The 19,269-nt window shown below is 42.0% G+C and overlaps 1 protein-coding gene across 10 annotated transcripts in view; it reads right to left on the bottom strand.

Moving 5' to 3' along the window:
• secisbp2 (SECIS binding protein 2) overlaps window positions 1-19,269 on the bottom strand; it is a 136,982-nt gene that overhangs the window by 45,384 nt on the left and 72,329 nt on the right. For all 10 annotated transcript variants that reach the window (XR_011962700.1, XM_072586432.1, XM_072586407.1 and 7 more), the window contains one exon: window positions 3,665-3,815. Coding sequence is in view for 9 of the 10 variants with exons in the window: in XM_072586432.1 (XP_072442533.1) it covers window positions 3,665-3,815 (151 nt within the window). In the remaining variant the exon portion in view is untranslated. The remainder of the gene's footprint in view (window positions 1-3,664; window positions 3,816-19,269) is intronic.

Here is a 19,269-nt window from a genome sequence, read left to right as displayed (position 1 = left end):
CTGTTGAAATATTGCGTGCAATTCTGGTCTCCTTCCTATCGGAAAGATGTTGTGAAACTTGAAAGGGTTCAGAAAAGATTTACAAGGATGTTGCCAGGGTTGGAGGATTTGAGAGGCTGAACAGACTGGGCGGTTTTCCCTGGAGCGTCAGAGGCTGAGGAGTGACGTAATAGAGGGTTTACAAAATTATGAGGGGCATGGATAAGATAAATAGACAAAGTCTTTTCCCGGGGTCGGGGAGTCCAGAACTAGTTTAGGGGGAGAGGGGAGAGGGGAAAGATATAAAAGGGGCAACTTTTTCACGCACAGGGTGGTACGTGTATGGAATGAGCTGCCAGAGGATGTGGTGGAGGCTGGTACAATTGCAACATTTAAGAGGCATTTGGATGGGTATATGAATAGGAAGGGTTTGGAGGGATATGGGCCAGATGCTGGCAGGTGGGACTAGATTGGGTTGGGATATATGGACAGGTTGGATCGAAGGGTCAGTTTCCATGTTGCACATCTTTATGACTCTATATGGTCACCCAGGCTGAGTATACCCAAGATGATAATGAGAATAAGGACAGATGACAGTTGACACACTCATGGAAAAGCAGGTCAGCATAGGTATTGGGTGACCAACGAATACTTAACGATCATTGACCTAATTGGAAATGATGAATTTCAGGACATAAGAGAATTTGTATGTTACAGTAATGTCTACTACTGAAAGTCTGTTCAGCAATAGTTGTGTGAGAGAAACCATGCAATAATTGATGAAATGTTGTACAGAAATAGTGGCACAACAGCTGAACTGTAACTTATGAATAGCACAGGCAAGGACATTACATGCAACAAATTTCTTACAAGTAGTTGGGATATATTGCCTACACAATTAGAATGAGGTCAGAACCCTAAACTGCCTTCAGTACTATTTAGCAATCCTCCACCATTTGAAGGAACAATGATCATAGAGTCATAAAGATGTACAGCACAGAAACAGATCCTTTGGTCCAACTTGTCCATGCCAACCAGATATCCCAATCTAATCTAGTCCCACTTGCCAACACCCGGCCCATTTCCCTTCAAACCCTTCCTATTCATACAATCATCCAGATGCCTTTTTGAATGTTGTAATTATACCATCCTCCACCACTTCCTCTGGCAGGTCATTTCATATACGCATTGTGGGTGGCACTGTGGCACAGTGGTTAGCACTGCTGCCTCATAGCGCCAGAGACCCGGGTTCAATTCCCGCCTCAGGCGACTCTCTGTGTGGAGTTTGCACATTCTCCCAGTGTCTGCGTGGGTTTCCTCCGGGTGTTCCGGTTTCCTCCCACAATCCAAAAATGTGCAGGTTAGGTGAATTGGCCATGCTAAATTGCCCGTAGTGTTAGGTGAAGGGGTAAATGTAGGGGAATGGGTCTGGATGGTATATGCTTCGGCGGGTCGGTGTGGACTTGTTGGGCCGAAGGCCTGTTTCCACACTGTAAGTAATGTAATGTAATCTCTGCATGAAAAAATTGCCCCTTAGGTCCCTTTTTATATCTTTCCCCTCTCACCCTAAACCTATGCCCTCCAGTTCTGGACACCCCCACTTCAGGGAAAAGACTTTGTCTATTTATCCTATCCATGCCCTTGCTAATCAGTCTCCCATGGGGAACCTTGTCGAACGCCTTACTGAGGTCCATATAGATCATATCTACTGCTCTGCCCTCATCAATCTTCTTTGTTACTTCTTCAAAAAACTCAATCAATATCTACAAAATGCAACAGTCATTCCAAACTATTTCTTTAGATTCACGGCTACTCGTTCATTAAATTCCTGAGTTAATGAAATACTTACAATCAGATGTGGTGGCCTAACTTGATATGTAATACATTTGCCACATTGCAATGTGATGTATTCTTTATTTGTAATGCTGGCATCAACTAAGAATAGATCTAATTTCTGAGAGATGAGAAATTGTTTATACAATTTCCGTATGGTTTCATCAACAGAAATCTTGGCCTTCCTGATAAGAAATTCCATTTCTTAAATGGAACACAATAATGCTAGATCCAGTGAATTGCAAGTTTACCACTTTAACAAAATCATCCTCATGTCCAAATGTATTTCACCTTTTTCATCAAAAGCTTATTCAGTAATAATGGTATATCATTCTGGATGACATAGTTTATGAAATAATGCAGTCCTTTAATTTCACAAGTGAGAGCCACTCTCTTTAAGGATGGTCATGTATTACCATCTCAGAATTGAGAGCAGGTAGAGCTTTCATATTGTTGGTCCCTATTTCTGTCTTTGTCCAGGCTTTCGAAATGATAGTTCAGCCAATCAAGGCCATACATTATTGAGGAACAGCCACGGTTTTATACAGCACAACCGAAATCAAATTAATGTTCAAAACCATCTCTTTCACGGGCTGCTTCAAATACTTCATTCCTCAAACTTGGACAATGTATGATGGTACTGAAAACATCGATTAATTATTGCTCATATTTCTGGGATCCATTCATTGTCAGCTATCACCCCAATCCTCTATTTACCTTTATTCAGAAATCTACAAATGCATGGCTCTCCTCAAAATGTAGTTTGGAAATTCAATCCATACAGGTGTCTCAGCCAAGTCCACCTCAACTTTGAGAGTAATTAATCATAAGGACTTCCACCACAGCACTGAGGAGATAGCTAGAAACAATCATCTCCTTAAAATGAGTTTTTTGCAGCAGCAACCATTTGTTCATAAAGAGTTATTACCACAACACTGAACAATGGACAATGGACAAATGAAATCTGTGTGCAATCTAACAATGCAAATGCCAACACAGAATCTGAAGTTTCTAAATTGAATTTTAGTCCTTTATATTATGTCCGAAATTCTACAGTATTTTCTTCCATGGATTGACGGTGTTGGAGGGAAATACAAAATACTCCACCTCCTATCGTACATACCTTTCTCTAAAAGAAGAATTTTTTCCCCCAAATTCAACCAACTCACAGAGGTTATTTATACACCTGTGAAGCAGATGGGACTTGAACCCAGGATTCCTGGCTCAGAAGCAGGGACCCTATTATTCACCACAAGATCCCAATTAATCAGCTGTTAAACACAAAGTCCAGTGAACATCACTCACTTTCAGTCAACTCTGGTTAACCCTTAAAGAGTTCTGCATTTCTAACACTGATGTGGTATTATTTGTAAAAGTGGTGGTGGATGTGTGGTGATTTTAGTTCTGAAAACAGGTAATTGGTGTTGAGGGAAAGGGACATGTTCATGATATCAGCAATAGAGCCAATAACAGTATGCTGATAATTTGGGTGGAGCAGTAGTACACTGCTAAGCAACATGAAAGGTGATGTTTTTGTGAAAGGGGCAAGGGTAAATTAGAAAGTAGGTGACAAATACAGAATTGAGAATGAATACAGGAGCTGAAGGTGTTTCTGATCTGGAGTGTGAGTATGTAAAAGTACTTCATGATCTAATGACAATATCGACCTCTAACCCCAGCAATGTTCTATTGTTTGGAAGTACAAATGGTACAAGTGCTCAAATTCAAAGGATCAGAATTTTGCAGAATCTAACGACAAATGTCGAAATACTTACTTTCATGTGGAACTAAATTAAGCAACACGCTTAATAATCAAACTCATTCCAAGATTAGGCACCAGAATTTCACTTACTCTCTAAACCGTCTGCTGTGTATCTTCGGACGTCTAGAATTCATCAAAATGCTTTCCGTCAAAGTTCCTTCAGGATACTTTGGTGTTTCAGAAAGGGATTCTAAATTTTGATTGCATGAAGATGGAGCAGAATCAGCCAAATCTGTTGAATCTAAATCAAAAATATAGCAACATTTTTAGGTCACAGAATAGTATACATAGCTGAATAAAATTGCACAAACTAAGTATTTTCACCAGTAAAATTCCGCTATCCAGAATTAGAAGTAACAGGTCTTTTAACCTTGCTCAAAAACTTGCCCTACTCTTGCAAACTCTGCTCAGAAAACCCCATGCGGGGTGTAGCTAGAAACGTTAAATTTGTATTCACACTGTTGGATCTGTTGCTGCCTCTCTTCCCGAGTTGAGCAGCTATGGTACTTCAAAACTTATAGGGAGCACCTGATGTGCTACTTAGTCCCTAGAAGCAGTGAGCAAATACAACATGGTGTTATAAGCATGGTAATAAATGAAATTCTGAATCACTCTGACCATACCCATGAAAACAGATCACCAAAAGGGTAGTGTCAGGTTTTAGAATACAGGCACATATAAGACAAGCCAGTCAGATGGGCTGATCAGTGGCAAATGGGACGTCAGTCTTGATAAAAGAGTTTTCTTCCATCTCCTCTAAACCTTCTGCCCCTTACCTTAGATCTATGCCCCCGGTCATTGATATCTCCAGCAAGGAATAAAGTTCCCTCTTTTCTCTATGACCCTCATATTTTTCTACATCTTAATCATATACCCTCTCAAGTCTCCTCCGCTCTCAGGAAAACAAGATTAGAGTGTGGTGCTGGAAACGCACAGCAGGTCAGGCAACATCCGAGGAGCAGGAAAATCAACGTTTCGAGCAGGAGCCCTTCACCTGCTGTGCATTTCCAGCACCACTAATCTTGACTCGAATCTCCAGCATCTGCAGTCCTCACTTTCGCCTAGTCTAAGGAAAACAACCCCAGTTTACCTAATCTTTCTTTATAATTGAAAGTCTGCAGCTCCAGCAATATAATCTCCTCTGCACTTTCTCCAGTGTAATCACCGATACATAAGCAAGCAACGTAAGGGAATACATGGTGGACCCTGGGAAGTACCAAAGATCAGAGGGACCCTGCTGAGCATGTACATTGGCCCTTTGATGGAGGAGGACAAGTGGATAAAGTGGTTAATAAGGCATCTTGGATACTTGCCTTTATTAGTTGAGGCAGAGTTCAAAAGCAAGGAGGCTATGCTGGAAACATTTAAGATGTTGGTTAGGCAACAGATACAGTATTTTATGCAGTTCTGGAATCCACTATATAAAAGTAATGTTGAGTTGAACCTAGTACAGTGCATGCACATGTTCTCTGTCTGTAAAGAACAGAATACATACCTTCAGTACATACAGAAGTGTAAGCCTGGCTGACAATCGTTAAAACATTGTCTGTATACTCCTCCACACATCCAGGTTAATCCAGTGAATATTGTTCAACTGTAGAATCACATCTAATATTAGACACTGTTTTGCACTTTGCAGGTGCGTCCTAGTCAGCTACATAGTCAGTACCTTATCTGTTGCCAAACTCCTTTATAATAACGGTGGAGGACACCCAGGACTTGCATGCCCTTGTTGGAGTGGGAGGAGGAGTTGAAGTGGTTGGCCACAGAGCGGTGGGGTTGTTGGGTGTGTGTCCCAGAAATGCTCTGTTGAGTTGGCGTTCTGTCTCCCTGATGTACAGGAGATCACATTGAGAGCAACAGACACAGAAGATGAGGTGGGTGAATGTGCAGGGAAATCTCTGCCAAATGTGAAAAGATCCTTTAGGGCCTTGCATGGAGGGGAGCGGGGAGGAACGTTTGGGCACAGGTTTTACACCTCTTGTAGCAGCAAGGGAAGATGCCAATGGTGAGGGTGGGTTGGTATAGGATGTGTACCTATCATGGGAGGCACAGAGAGGAATGATCTCTGCAGAATGCTGACAGGGATGGGGAGGGAAGTATGCCACTGGTGGTGAGGTCTAATTGTAGATGGCAGATATAGCGGAGGATAACGCACTGTATCTGGATATTGGTGGGATGGAAGTACGGGGAGGGGGTGGTTTCCATCCTTGTTGTGGTTGGAGGGGTGGGGTTCAAGGGCTGAGGTGCAGGAAGTGGAGGAGATACACTTAGAGAGCACTGCTGACCACGTAAGAGGGGAAATTGAGGGCCTGGAAATAGGAGGCCATCTGGCATGTCCTGGAGTGGGATTGCCCCTCCTGGTAGTAGATGTGGCAAAGGCAGAGGAATTTGGAATAAGGGATCGTGTTTTCCAGGACTGGGGGTGGAAAGAGATGTAGTCCAGGTAGCTGTGGGAGTCGATAGGTTTGAAACAGATGCCCATGTTGAGTCATTCACCAGAGATGGACATGGAGAGGTCCAGGAACGGGTGGAAGGTATTAGTGAAGTTGCTGAACTGTTCAACCCCCTCATGGAACACGAGGTGGCCATCACATAGTCATCAATGTAGCAGAGGAAGAAGTGGGGAAGGTGGACTGTTCCATTTATGCTACAAAGAGGCAGACATAGCTAGCACCCATGCAGGTACCCATGCCTACCCCTTTGGTCTGAAGAATGTAGAAGGATTCCAAGTTGTTGAGGATGAGAATCAGTTACGCCAATTGAGTGTGTTGGCGGAGGTGCACTGGATGGATTGGCAGGACAGGAAGAAACAGAGGGCTTGGACGCCTTCGCCGTGGCAGATGAACACGTATAGATACTGGGACTGGGGAAACGAAAGTCATGGAGGAGAAGGAGGGGGGTGTGGTGGTGTTCCAAATTTATGTGGGGAGTTCCTGGACCAAAGGGGAACAGGACAGTGTCAAGATATGAAGGGATAAGTCCAGTGGGACAGGACCAAGTGGAGACAATAGGTCAACTGGGGCAGTCAGGTTTGTGGATTTTGGGTAAAAGGTAGAACCAGGTGGTTGGGCGTTTGCGTAACTATGAAGTTGGAGGCTGTGGATGGGAGATCACCTGAGATGATGAGGTTGTGGATAATCTGGGAGATGGTTTGGTGATGGAAGGTGAGGGGGCAGTAGCTAGAGATGGCAGAGTTGGCACCTGACTTCAGAGATGTAGAGGTCAGTGCACCAAACTATCACTGCACGCCCCCTTATCCAATAGTTTAATGGTGAGGTTGGAGTTGGAGCAGAGGACTGGAGGGCTGTGCTTTGTGAGTGTGCGAGGTTGGAGTGGGTGAGAGGGGTGGACAGGTTGAGGTGGTCAATGTCACGGCAGCAGTTGGAGCTGAAGATCCAGGGTGGGTAAGAGACCAGGAAGATGTGTTCAAGGGAATGGAGTAGGTTTGCAGTGGGAGAAGAGGTCCTTGGAGGGTGGGTGGGAGTCACAATTTTAAAAAGTAAGCATGGAGGCGGAGGCAGTGGAAGAAAAGTTCAATGTCGCAACATGTATGGAATTTGTTGACTGAGGAGTGTAGTGAGATGAAGGTGAGACCTTTACTGAGCACTGATATGTTCATCCTCAGTGAGGGGAAGGTCGGGGGGTGGGGAATGCTAAAAACTCACCACTTGTCTTACCATTTGCAGGGAACTGTGGACCTGTACACCTCTCTAAGTCAATGCTTCTAAGGGCTCTGCCATTTACTGCATAATTTCCTCCTGCATGAGACCTTCCAAAATACATCACCTTGCATTTGTACAGATTACATTCCCTCTGCCATTTCTACCTCTCTTCCCTCAGTATTCTGGAATAGATCCTTTTAGATCTGAGGTACCCATCTACATTAACACCAAAATCACCACCTTTTTTAATATTGACATGCCCTCGTTAAGGATATCACTCAAGTCCTCTGGCTCTATGAATAAATTTTCTTTGTCCCTGAATGGACCTTTCCAATCTACTCTTCTGTTCATTACATACTTATAGTTAGCCATAGGATTTTTCTTAATCCTGTTTGCCAAGGTAATTTCATGGCCCCTTTTAGCCCTCCTAACTTGTTCTTTCCTGCTTTCTTTATATTCCTCAAGGGCTCGGTCTTCAATTTCCTTAACCTTACATATGGCTCCTTTTCCTCTTTAACTAAGCTCACAATTTCTCATCATCCAAGGTTCCCAAATCTTGCCAACCTTCTCCTTCATTTTCACAGGAACATAATGGTCCTGAACTCTAAAAGATTGCCACATGATATAAATCTAGACACACATTTACACTCAAACACCTGCCCCCAAAATACATTCCCCAGTTCTTGCCTAATATTGTCATAGATAGCCTTCCCCAATTTAGTACTTTTACTCTTACACTTATCCACCAGCAAATTAAAAATGACGAATTATGGTGACTATTCCCGCAATGTTCCCCCACTGAAAATTCTTCACCTGGATGGGATCATTCCCCAACAGCAGGCTTAGCATGGTCCCTTTCCTTGTGTATTCACACATTTCTTCAAGAAACTCTCCTGGATGTATCTAACAAATACCTCCCAACATCCGAAACTTTGTGCTAAGGGAATCCCAGTTCATATATGGGAAGTTAAAATCTCCCACTGCAACAACCCTATTATTTTCACACTTTTCCATGATTTATCTACATACCTATTCCTGTATCACCCTCTGGCTGTTGGCAGGCCTGTAAGTACAACCTGAGGTGAATGCAACCTTCCCATTCCAGAGTTCTACATGCATGGCCTCATTGAATGAGCCCTCCAAAGTGTCCTCCCTCAGTACAGTATGACTAAGAGGAAGAACACAGAGCGAGGGGTTACTGAACACTGTGGGACTGGCAGTCTGAATTGCATTTGTTTTATCATAAGTATGATGACAGGTAACTTAGAGCTTGGTTTAGTGCATTTAAATACGATATTGTAGCTATAACAGAAATTTGGTTTAATCAGGAAACACCAGTGATCAAAGACCTCCAGTCAGAAAAACACCCCTCCATAATACCCTCTATCTTCAATGGCCAAATCCCCTACTTCTTTCACATTCCTATCTTGCCCGAAATATCTAAATCCCAGAACCTTAAGCTACCAGTCTTGTCACTCTGACAACCAAGTCTCTGTAATAGCTACAATATCATGCACTAAACCAAGCTGTAAGTTCATTGCCTTATCTGTCATACTTTTTGTGTTAAAACAAATGCAATTCAGACCACCAGTTCTGCAGCGTTCAGTAATCTCTCACTCTGTGTTCTTCATCTTAGAGTCATACTCAGAGTCATAAAGCATGGAATTATCCTTACTGGCTTTAGTCTTTAAAGCCTCCTTGGTCATTTCCACTTACTGACCTACTGTGCTAGTTCCCACCCCTTGTCACACTAGATTAAACCATGCCAAGTGACACTGACACACCTCCCTGCCACAATATTGCTACCCCTCCAGTTTAATCCTTCTTGTACATCCCAATGGCTCACATACCTGTGGCCCTCCCTCCTTCACTCACTCTTTAGCCAAGTATTTTAACTGTAAAATCTTCCTATTCCCGGCCTCAGTCAGATGTAGCATGGGGTATAATCAGAGAATCCCCACAGTGCAGATAGAGACCATTTGGCTCATCGAGTCTGCACTGATCCGCCGAAGAGCATCCTGCCAAAAGCCCTGCATTTGCTATGGACAATCCACCTAGCCCACACATCACTGGACATTACAGACAATTTAGGTAAAAACAATAACTGCAGATGCTGGAAACCAGATTCTGGATTAGTGGTGCTGGAAGAGCACAGCAGTTCAGGCAGCAACCAAGGAGCTTCGAAATCGACGTTTCGGGCAAAAGCCCTTCAGATTACAGACAATTTAGCATGGCCAATCCACCTAACCTGCACATCCTTGTACTGTGGAAGGAAGCCCATGCAGATACGAGAGAACATGCAAACTCCACACAGACAGTTGTCAGAGGTTGGAACTGAATCCAATTCGCTGACCATGCAAGATAGCAGTGCTCTCCACTATGCTACCTTGCCTAGTAAGCTTGAGTTTACAACCCTAGATGTCCTGCTTTTCAACGGATTACTTAACTCACTCTTCCTGACTATGTTGTTGGTACTAACATGTACCATTACGTCTAGTTGTTTATCCTCCCTTTACAGAATGCCTTGCGCCCACTCCTTGACCCTGAAGAATGAGCAATGAATGCTGACCAGCCAACAAAGGCTACATTTCTTGAAGGAATAATTTTAAAAAGAAATGTATCAGATGGTTTTTTGCTAGCTGCACGAAGTCAAAGTATGGGGTTGGATTAGGGCATTGATTTAGATATCAACCACGATTTTAGTGGTTGATGAAACAGGCTTGAGAGACTAAATGATCTCCTTCTGTTCACTGTGTTCCATAATTGTTAAGTGAACACAAATATGAGTCCAATTGGGTACATGTTTTACATACATTAATTTACAGCTTGAACTGTAGCTGAAAGTCCATGAATAACAAGTTGGATGGTGGAATAGGAAGAACTTTTTTTTTTAAAACTTCACTCATGGGGTGTGGTGTTCGTTAGCAGGTCAACATTTATTGTCCATTCATAGTTGCCCTCAAAAAGGTGGTGGTGTCCACTTTCTTGAACCACTGCAGTCCATGTGCTTCAAGGATGCAGCTCATCAGCTCCTTCTCCAGGGTACCGAAGACAATAAGATGTAGGAGCAGATTTGGACCATTTGGTCCATCAAGTCTGCTCCACCATTCGATCATGGCTAATATGATTCTTTATCTCATTCTCCTGTCTTCTCCCGTGACTATTGGTTCCCTTACTAATCATGAAACTCTCTCTGCCTTACAATCACCAGGTAACAGATAATAAATGCAGACCAAGCCATTGAGGCTCATATCTGCTTAGTGAATTTAAAATAAAATGTTTTCTTCCTATTCTCACTCTTAGCATGCTCTTTCACTTCAATAGCTACATTTCCCTTAAGGAAAAAATGACAAATATACAGACTACAGCGGCTTAAAATATTAAAGGACTATTTAATTCAAATCATAGAACAGTGCAGTACAGGAACAGGCCCATCGGCCCACCGCGATGTTTTCTAAACAAATTCCATCTGCCTGCACATGGTCCATATCCCACTATTCTCTGCCTGTTCACATATGTGTCTAAATGACTCTTAAACTTTACAATCGTATCTGTTTAGACCACATCCCTCAGCAGTTCATTCCAGGTACTTATCACCCTCTGCAGGAAAGCAACATTCCTTGCACATCTCCTTTAAACTTTACCACTCTCACCTTAAACCTATGACCCCTAGTATTTGACATTTCCACCCTGAGAAAGAGACTCTGACTATCTGTCCTATCCATGCCTCTCATCATTTTGTATACTCCTTTCAGTTTCCCCTCAGACTCCAATGCTCTCGCGAAAACAATCCAAGCTTGTCTAACTTTTTCTTACACCTAATACACTCCAATCCAGGCAACATCCTGGTAAACCTCTTCCACAACCTCTCCAAAGCCTCCATGATTTTCCTATATTGAAGTGATCAGAATTGTACACAGTGCTTCACATATAGCCTGACCAAACTCTTATACATTTGCCATACAACTTGCCAACTTTTATATTCAGTGCCTTGACTGATGAAGACAAGCATGTCTTCTGCCTTCTTTACCACCTAATCCACTTGTGTTGCCAGTTTCAGGGAGTTATGGACTTAGACCCCAAGGTATATCAGTGCTCCTCAGGTTACGGCCATTTACAGTATACTTTCCTCTTGCATTTGACCTCCCAAAATGCATCATCTCACACAGGTACAGATTAAACTTCAGTTGGCATTTCTTTGCCCAATTTTCCAGCTGATCTACATCTTGCTGCATCCTTCAATATCCTTTCTCACTATTCACAATTCCACCAATTTTCATGTCATATGCAAATGCTAATCAGACCAAATCATTACAAGTAAGAGTGCCCAACACCAACCCTGAAGAAACACCAGTGGTCACAGACCTCCAGTCAGAAAAACACCCCTCCAGAATACCCTCTATCGTCTTTGGCCAAACAAATCTTGTATCCAACTTGCTCATATACCCATCCAAATGCCTCTTAAATGTTTCAATTGTACCAGCCTCCACCAATTTCTCTGGCAGCTCATTCCAGACATGTACCAAGCTCTGTGTGAAAAAGTTGCCCCTTAGGTCTCTTTTATATCTTTCCCCTCTCACCCTAAACCTATGCCCTCTAGTTCTGGACTCCCCGATCCCAGGGAAAAAAGACTTTGCCTATTTACCCTACCCATGCCCCTCATAATTTTGTAAAACTCTAAGGTCACCCCTCAGCCTCCGACGCTCCAGGGAAAACAGCCCCAGCCTATTCAGCCTCTCCCTATAGCTCAAATCTTCCAACCCTGGCAACATCCTTGTAAATCTTTTCTGAACCCTTTCAAGTTTCACAACATCTTTCCAATAGGAAGGAGACCAGAATTGCATGCAATATTTCAACAGTGGCCTAACCAATGTACTGCATAGCTGCAACATGACCTCCCAACTCCTGTACTCAATACTCTGACCAATAAAAGAAAACATACCAAACGCTGCCTTCACTATCCTATCTACCTGCGACTCCACTTTCAAGGAGCTATGATCCTGCACTCCAAGGTCTCTTTGTTCAGCAACACTCCCTAGGACCTTACCATTGAGTGTATAAGTCCTGCTAAGATTTGCTTTCCCAAAATGCAGCACCTCGCATTTATCTGAATTAAACTCCATTTGCCACTTCTCAGCCCATTGGCCCATCTGGTCCAGATCCTGTTGTAATCTGAGGTAACCCTCTTCGCTGACCACTGCACCTCCAATTTTGGTGTCATCTGAAAACTACTAACTACCTCTTATGCTCGCATCCAAATCATTTATGCAAATGACAAATAGTAGAGGATCCAACACAGATCCTTGTGGCACTCCACTGGTCACAGGCCTCCAGTCTGAAAAACAACCCTCCACCACCACCACCCTCAGTCTTCTACCTTTGAGCCAGTTCTGTATGCAAAAGGCTAGTTCCCCCTATATTCCATGAGATCTAACCTTGCTAATCAGTCTCGCATGGGGAACCTTGTCAAACGCCTCACTGAAGTCCATTAAGATCACATCTTCTGCTCTGCCCTCTTCAATCTTCTTTGTTACTTCTTCAAAAAACTCAATCAAGTTTGAGACATGATTTCCCATGCACAAAGCCATATTGACTATCCCGAATCAGTCCTTCCCTTTCCAAATACATGTACATCCTGTCCCTCAGGATTCCTTCCAACAACTGGCCCACCACTGAGGTCAGGCTCACCGGTCTATAGTTCCCTGGTTTGTCTTTACCGCCCTTCTTAAACAGTAGCACCACATTAGCCAACCTCCAGTCTTCTGGCACCTCACCTGTGACTATTGATGATACAAATATCTCAGCAAGAGGCCCAGCAATCACTTCTCTAGTATCCCACAGAGTTCTAGGGTACACCTGATCAGGTCCTGGGGGTTTATCCACCTTTACCCATTTCAAGACATCCAGCACTTCCTCCTCTGTAATCTGGACATTTTGCAGGGTGTCACCATCTATTTCTCTACAGTCTGTATCTTCCATATCCTTTTCCACAGTAAACACTGATGCAAAATATTCATATAGTATCTCCCCCATTTTCTGTGATTCCACACACAAAGGCCGCCTTGCTGATCTTTGAGGGGCCATATTCTCTCCCTAGTTACCCTCTTGTCCTTAATATATTTGTAAAAACCCTTTGGATTCTCCTTAATTCTATTTGCCAAAGCTATCTCATGCCCCCTTTCTGCCCTCCCGATTTCCCTCTTAAGTATACTCCTACTTCCTTTATACTCTAAGGATTCACTTGATCTATTCTGTCTATACCAGACATATGCTTCCTTCTTTTACTTAACCAAACTCTCAATTTCTTTAGTCACCCAGCATTCCCTATACCTACCAGCCTTTCCTTTCACCCTGATAGGAATATACTTTCTCTGGATTCTTGTTATCTCATTTCTGAAGGCTTCCCATTTTCCAGCCGTCCCTTTATTGCGAACATCTGCCCCCAATCAGCTTTCAAAAGTTCTTGCCTAATACCGTCAAAATTGGCCTTTCGCCAATTTAGACCGTCAACTTTTAGATCTGGTCTATCCTTTTCCATCACTATTTTAAAACGAATAGAATTATGGTCGCTGGCCCCAAAGTGCTCCCCCACTGACACCTCAGTCACCTGCCCTGCCTTATTTCCCAAGAATAGGTCAGGTTTTATACCTTCTTTAGTAGGTACATCCACATACTGAATCAGGAAATTGTCTTGTACGCACTTAAGAAATTCCTCTCAATTTGATCTGTACCAGCCTACCATGAGGGAACTTTTCAAATATTAATATTAAATTATCTTATTCTCATTATTCAGATTTTCCATGTGGTAAATCATTTCTGGTTGTTTTTCACAAATAAGGTGTGGGATTTTATAACTCATTCCTCACTCATAATCAAACTTTTAAATGCAAATTGCAATTTAACCCATTCATTCCATGTATGGGATTACATTTTCCAACCTACTCACAAGGAACTGATTCATAATTTAGGGACTAATCATTCCCATATGAATGTTCAGAAAAATCAAAGAAATAGTTATTCAGCTATTATTTCCAAATATTAAATAAGATTTTTGCAAAAATTAGCAATGTTCCATCTATGATATAATTGATGAGGTCAAAGTATGCTTCATATATAATAAAAATAAATGTACACTTTTAAAGAAGTTCTGCAATTTTGTTCAGAATGTTTAAAGAGTAATAAGTGCAACCACAGACTGCAGATGATGTACGCTACAATACATATTATCTGTATACTGCCCATATACAAAGTCACCGGTTACAAAAATTCGAACTATTTTGTATTCTGACACATGAGAGATAAGCAGCTAGTTCTGGCTTCAAACAGAATTTTTTATATCAGTTTAGTGAGGAACACTGATGGCATGAGCTGATCGAAGTTCCACACTGTTCTGATCATGCATTAGTGGTCTTGGAAAGAGAGTAGGACAGACTGATAAGAATTCATCTTTCTTCTTAACTCCATAGTTGTACAAGGAGGTTCTGGAATTAATTCCCATGTGGGCGGCACGGTGGCCCAGTGGTTAGCACAGCTGCCTCATAGCACCAGGGACCCGGGTTCAATTCCTAAGACGACTGTCTATGTGGAGGTTGCACGTTCTCCTTGTGTCTGCATGGGTTTCCTCCGGGTGCTCAGATTTCCTCCCACAAATCAAAGATGTGCAGGTTAGGTGAATTGGCTATGCTAATTTGCCCATAGTGTTTGGGGATGTGGAGATTAGGTGAATTAGTCAGGGGTAAATAATAGGGTTGGGGAATGGGTTTGGGCAGGTTTTTCTTCGGAGGGTCGGTGCAGATTTGTTGAGCCGAAGTGCCTGTTTCCACACTGTAGAGATTCTATTTGTGTCGTTTGTGCAAATACTGCTGTTTGGATTGCCAAGTGCAGAAATTAGCAAATCTCCATTAACCAAATGAATTGTTGCGTTAAGAAGCATTCAGTGCTGACTACCAGCCTTAGATATCCAACTTTAAAATCTTTAAGTGCAATATTAATATTTGATTAATCATTGCTCGTGTATATTTGGGGCTTCGAAATTATATTGACAGAAACAAAAAAATGGCTAAACATAGAGTGAGTGAAGATTTGAGTTTCAGATGTCTGGAAAAGCCAAAACTTTGTCCATGTTACATAAACAAAGTAGGCCACCTCAAAAAGACAGATGCATAATATATCTCCGTGGACAGATGCATGACATACATCCTTAAACAAAAATAAACAGAAAATAAAACATGTGGGATATGTGCAGAACAAAAAGAACACTGCTACTTTGTGGTTGTATATCAATAATACGGAAACAAGTAAAAATTATAAATAGCCTGGATTCTGCATCACCACCATCATCCCACTAAAACTGATAGAATGTTTCTGAGTCTGTACCTACCAGTGATTACACTCTTTCCAGAATGCAATCTCTAAGGAAACAGTGAGTTGATGAAAACCTCCACTCTTAACACTATTGGTCCCTCTAATAAACCTTGGGAAAGTCACAACCTTTGGCATGAGTTGCATCTTGGATTATTAGGTCACCACCTTCACTGGCTATCAAAAGTTAATTCTATGTTTTCAACCTGAAAATGCTCCATTATATACAAACAAAAATCACATTCTAAAATGCAAGCTTTTGTTAAATATGGCTTACATTGTAGTCATCAGTGTAATGAACAATTATGCTCTGTGTGCAATTGAGATAGTTATCAGAACTGTTCTGATCATTTGAGATAAAAATGAAAGAGCATTCTTACTCAGGATCACATAATTAATATAATAAAACTGAACCAACGGCACATCATCAATAGAGTTGATTATGAAATGAAGTGGGACAATGTGAAATCAAGCTCTTCTAAAACAATAAGTACATTGTGGATAAGTTGAAATCTAAAATAGCAGCACAGGAAGAGGAAACTATCTCATTCTTGAAAGATGTAGATGCTCTGCTACTAACTACTGACTTGTGAAGTGTCATCAACTCAGATCACTTAACCTCTAAACTCAGAACTTGAGAAAAAGATACATCAACACATCAAAGAGAGACCATTTTTGGAGTAATACTACAATCGTCAGAGATGTGGTCAGAGAAATTGGTGTGCTCAAACAAATTAGAAACTCTAGCTGGCTGTGAGGAAAATTAGACCTCTGGTCAAAACCATCAAATGAAAGTAAACTGCACAGAAATAAACTACATAAAGCAAAATAGCAACATAGCTAAAAATGTAATAGTGATAGGCTCATTTTGCATAGACAGAAAAATGTTTTATGTGGGAGAAAGAGCAACCAATCACCATCACATGGAGTCAAAAGTGCTGTTTTAGACAAAGAAATGCTGAAGACCTATTAAAAGTCAGAGATTGGGAGACAAGGTTAGAAGCAAGACTTGATAATGCCTGAATTACAATATATGGAGGGTGCTATAATAGAAAACAGGAAGGAGTTAAGAGTGTGGCGTTAGTAAACAGGTTTGCACTTTGTTGGGCACTGGGTCCAGTGGTTTACATTTGGCAACAGAACTACTAATATGCTGGCTGAATGATTAAATGGAGAAGTGATGAGACATTTATACTGGACGGGTGGGGATAAGAGCTTGGAAAATGAGTTCAACCAGCATCAGCTAACAGTAAATAAACAAATTGATGAGAGAAAAAGAATCAAACCAGAAGAATACAGAGCAGAACAGAATCAAATGGATCAGTTGTAATTGAAAGATGTATGGAAATAAATCAGAGGAACTTGAAGTCATAATTTTATAGGAAGTTCTCAACATGAATAAAAACGGAGCTTCAAAGTAGACAAGAATGGAAATTAATTTTACATTATTCCCTGGTTAACAGACAGTGTCGCAATATTAGACAAAATGGAAATACATGCTGTGTTGATTATGCAGACAAGTTACAAGTTATGCCTGAGTTACAAGTTTCTAGTGGGGAATTTCAGCCCACAATCCTTCCATACCAAGAGGGACTCATCTCTGAACTGCCTTCAGTGAAATATCTTTCCACAAATAAGGTAACCCAAAACTCAGTGCAATACTTAGATTTGTACCCCTCATTCTGAGGGAGTGTACACTGACAGAAGTCTCATTTTTCAGGTAAAATATTAAAATTATAGTCTCTAAACTGTTTCTTAATAAAAATATTAAGTGGGCGGCTTGTGGCACAGTGGTTAGCACTGCTGCCTCACAGCGCCTGAGACCCGGGTTCAATTCCCGCCTCAGGCGACTGACTGTGTGGAGTTTGCACGTTCTCCCCGTGTCTGCGTGGGTTTCCTCCGGGTGCTCCGGTTTCCTCCCACAGTCCAAAGATGTGCAGGCCAGGTGAATTGGCCATGCTAAATTGCCCATAGTGTTAGGTAAGGGGTAAATGTAGATGTAGATGTAGGGGTATGGGTGGGTTACGCTTCGGCGGGGCGGTGTGGACTTGTTGGGCCGAAGGGCCTGTTTCCACACTAAGTAATCTAATCTAATATACAAATACGCTTTTCCTCCTCCATACATCAGCCTTTATTTAGAAGAGTAAAGCTCATGTTTCTCATGCAAACAATAGTTCACAACTATGTTGATGACCAGAATCAAGCATTCTGATAACAGAGCATCATAGCCCCTCCCAATTTCTGAGCATCTCTTAGCTTATCAGGGATAACCACTGATCCTTCCTTTCTCTTTCATTTTCCTCCTTTTTCTCTATTTAAATTTCCCCTATAGGCATCTTTTCCCAATCAAACATTTTTCTTCTTCTCCCTCACTCCACCTTTCCCAGTTTTCAGATTACTTTTCCCCTCCATCTTAAAGGCCCCTTTTATCCTCCAAGTCAAGAACTGCACTTGCTTTGTTGACTAGTGAACAAAAATAAAAGAACAAATGGAATGATTGAAGGAGTTAGAGTAGGCATGTCTTACTGCAACGGTATACGGTGCTGCTGAGACCACATCTGGAGAACTGAGAGTAGTTTTGATTCCCTTATTTGAGGAAATATACCATTTCACTGGAGGCAGGTCAGAGATAATTCCTCCTGCTATAAAGAGATTGCCTTCTGAGAAAAGGCTAAACAGGTTAGGATTCAGCTCACTGGAGTACAGAAGAATAAGTGGCGATCTCATTGAATGATAAGATTCTTATGGGGCTCAGTGGAGTAAGTGTTGAGGGGATGTTCCCCTGATGGGGTCATCTAGGACTACAGGGCATAGTCTAAGAATAAATGGGCACCTTAAGACTGAGATGGCAAGGAATTTCTTCTCTCAGAGGGCTAAGCGTCATTGAAATACCTTGGCACGGAGATCTGTGAGGGCAGTATTCTGCCCTCCCAATTTTTAATATTTAAGACTGAGATCAATAAGTTCTTGATTAGTTGGGGATACAGAGGTTACGGGAAAAGAGCAGGAAAGTGGTTGCAAGAAATGTCAGATCAGCCATGATCCTATTGATTGGTGGAGCAGACTCCACGGGCCAAATGGCTACTCCTGTTTCTATTTCCTTTTGTCTTATTGCTCACTGGTCAGAGCGGAAGTGCTGAAAATGTTTGAGGTGGTGCCCAAAGTATACCAGTCTAACATATTTCAACACCTTTAAATAGATATGAACTAGAATGGAAGTAGAATCTCCTGGTAGAATAGAATTCCTAAAATGTGGGAGACAGGCCATTCAGCCCCACAAGTCCACACCAACCTTCCAAAGAGCATCCCACCCAGACACTATCCCTGTAACCCTGCATTTCCTTTGGCTAATGCACGTAACCTACACATCCCAAAACACCATGAGTAATTTAGCTTGGCCAAGCCACCTAATTTGTACACCTTTGAACAGTGGGAGGAAACCAGAGCACCTGGAGGAAACAAACACAGACACGGTAGAACGTGCAAACTCCACACAGGCAGTCGCCAGAGGCCAGAATCAAACCCAGGTCCCTGGCACTGTGAGGCAGCAGTGCTAACCACTCAGCCACTATTCCACCTTATCGCTGATCCAAGTATTTCAATCAGATTCCTAATTTCAGAATAATACGTGTTGACATATTTCAAAATACCTGGTATAATATTCATTCT

Source organism: Chiloscyllium punctatum, chromosome 2 (assembly GCF_047496795.1).
Source record: "Chiloscyllium punctatum isolate Juve2018m chromosome 2, sChiPun1.3, whole genome shotgun sequence".
NCBI classification, from domain to species: Eukaryota; Metazoa; Chordata; class Chondrichthyes; order Orectolobiformes; family Hemiscylliidae; genus Chiloscyllium; species Chiloscyllium punctatum.
Note: the sequence above shows the minus strand (reverse complement) of the source record. Positions and strands in the feature narration are given on the sequence as shown.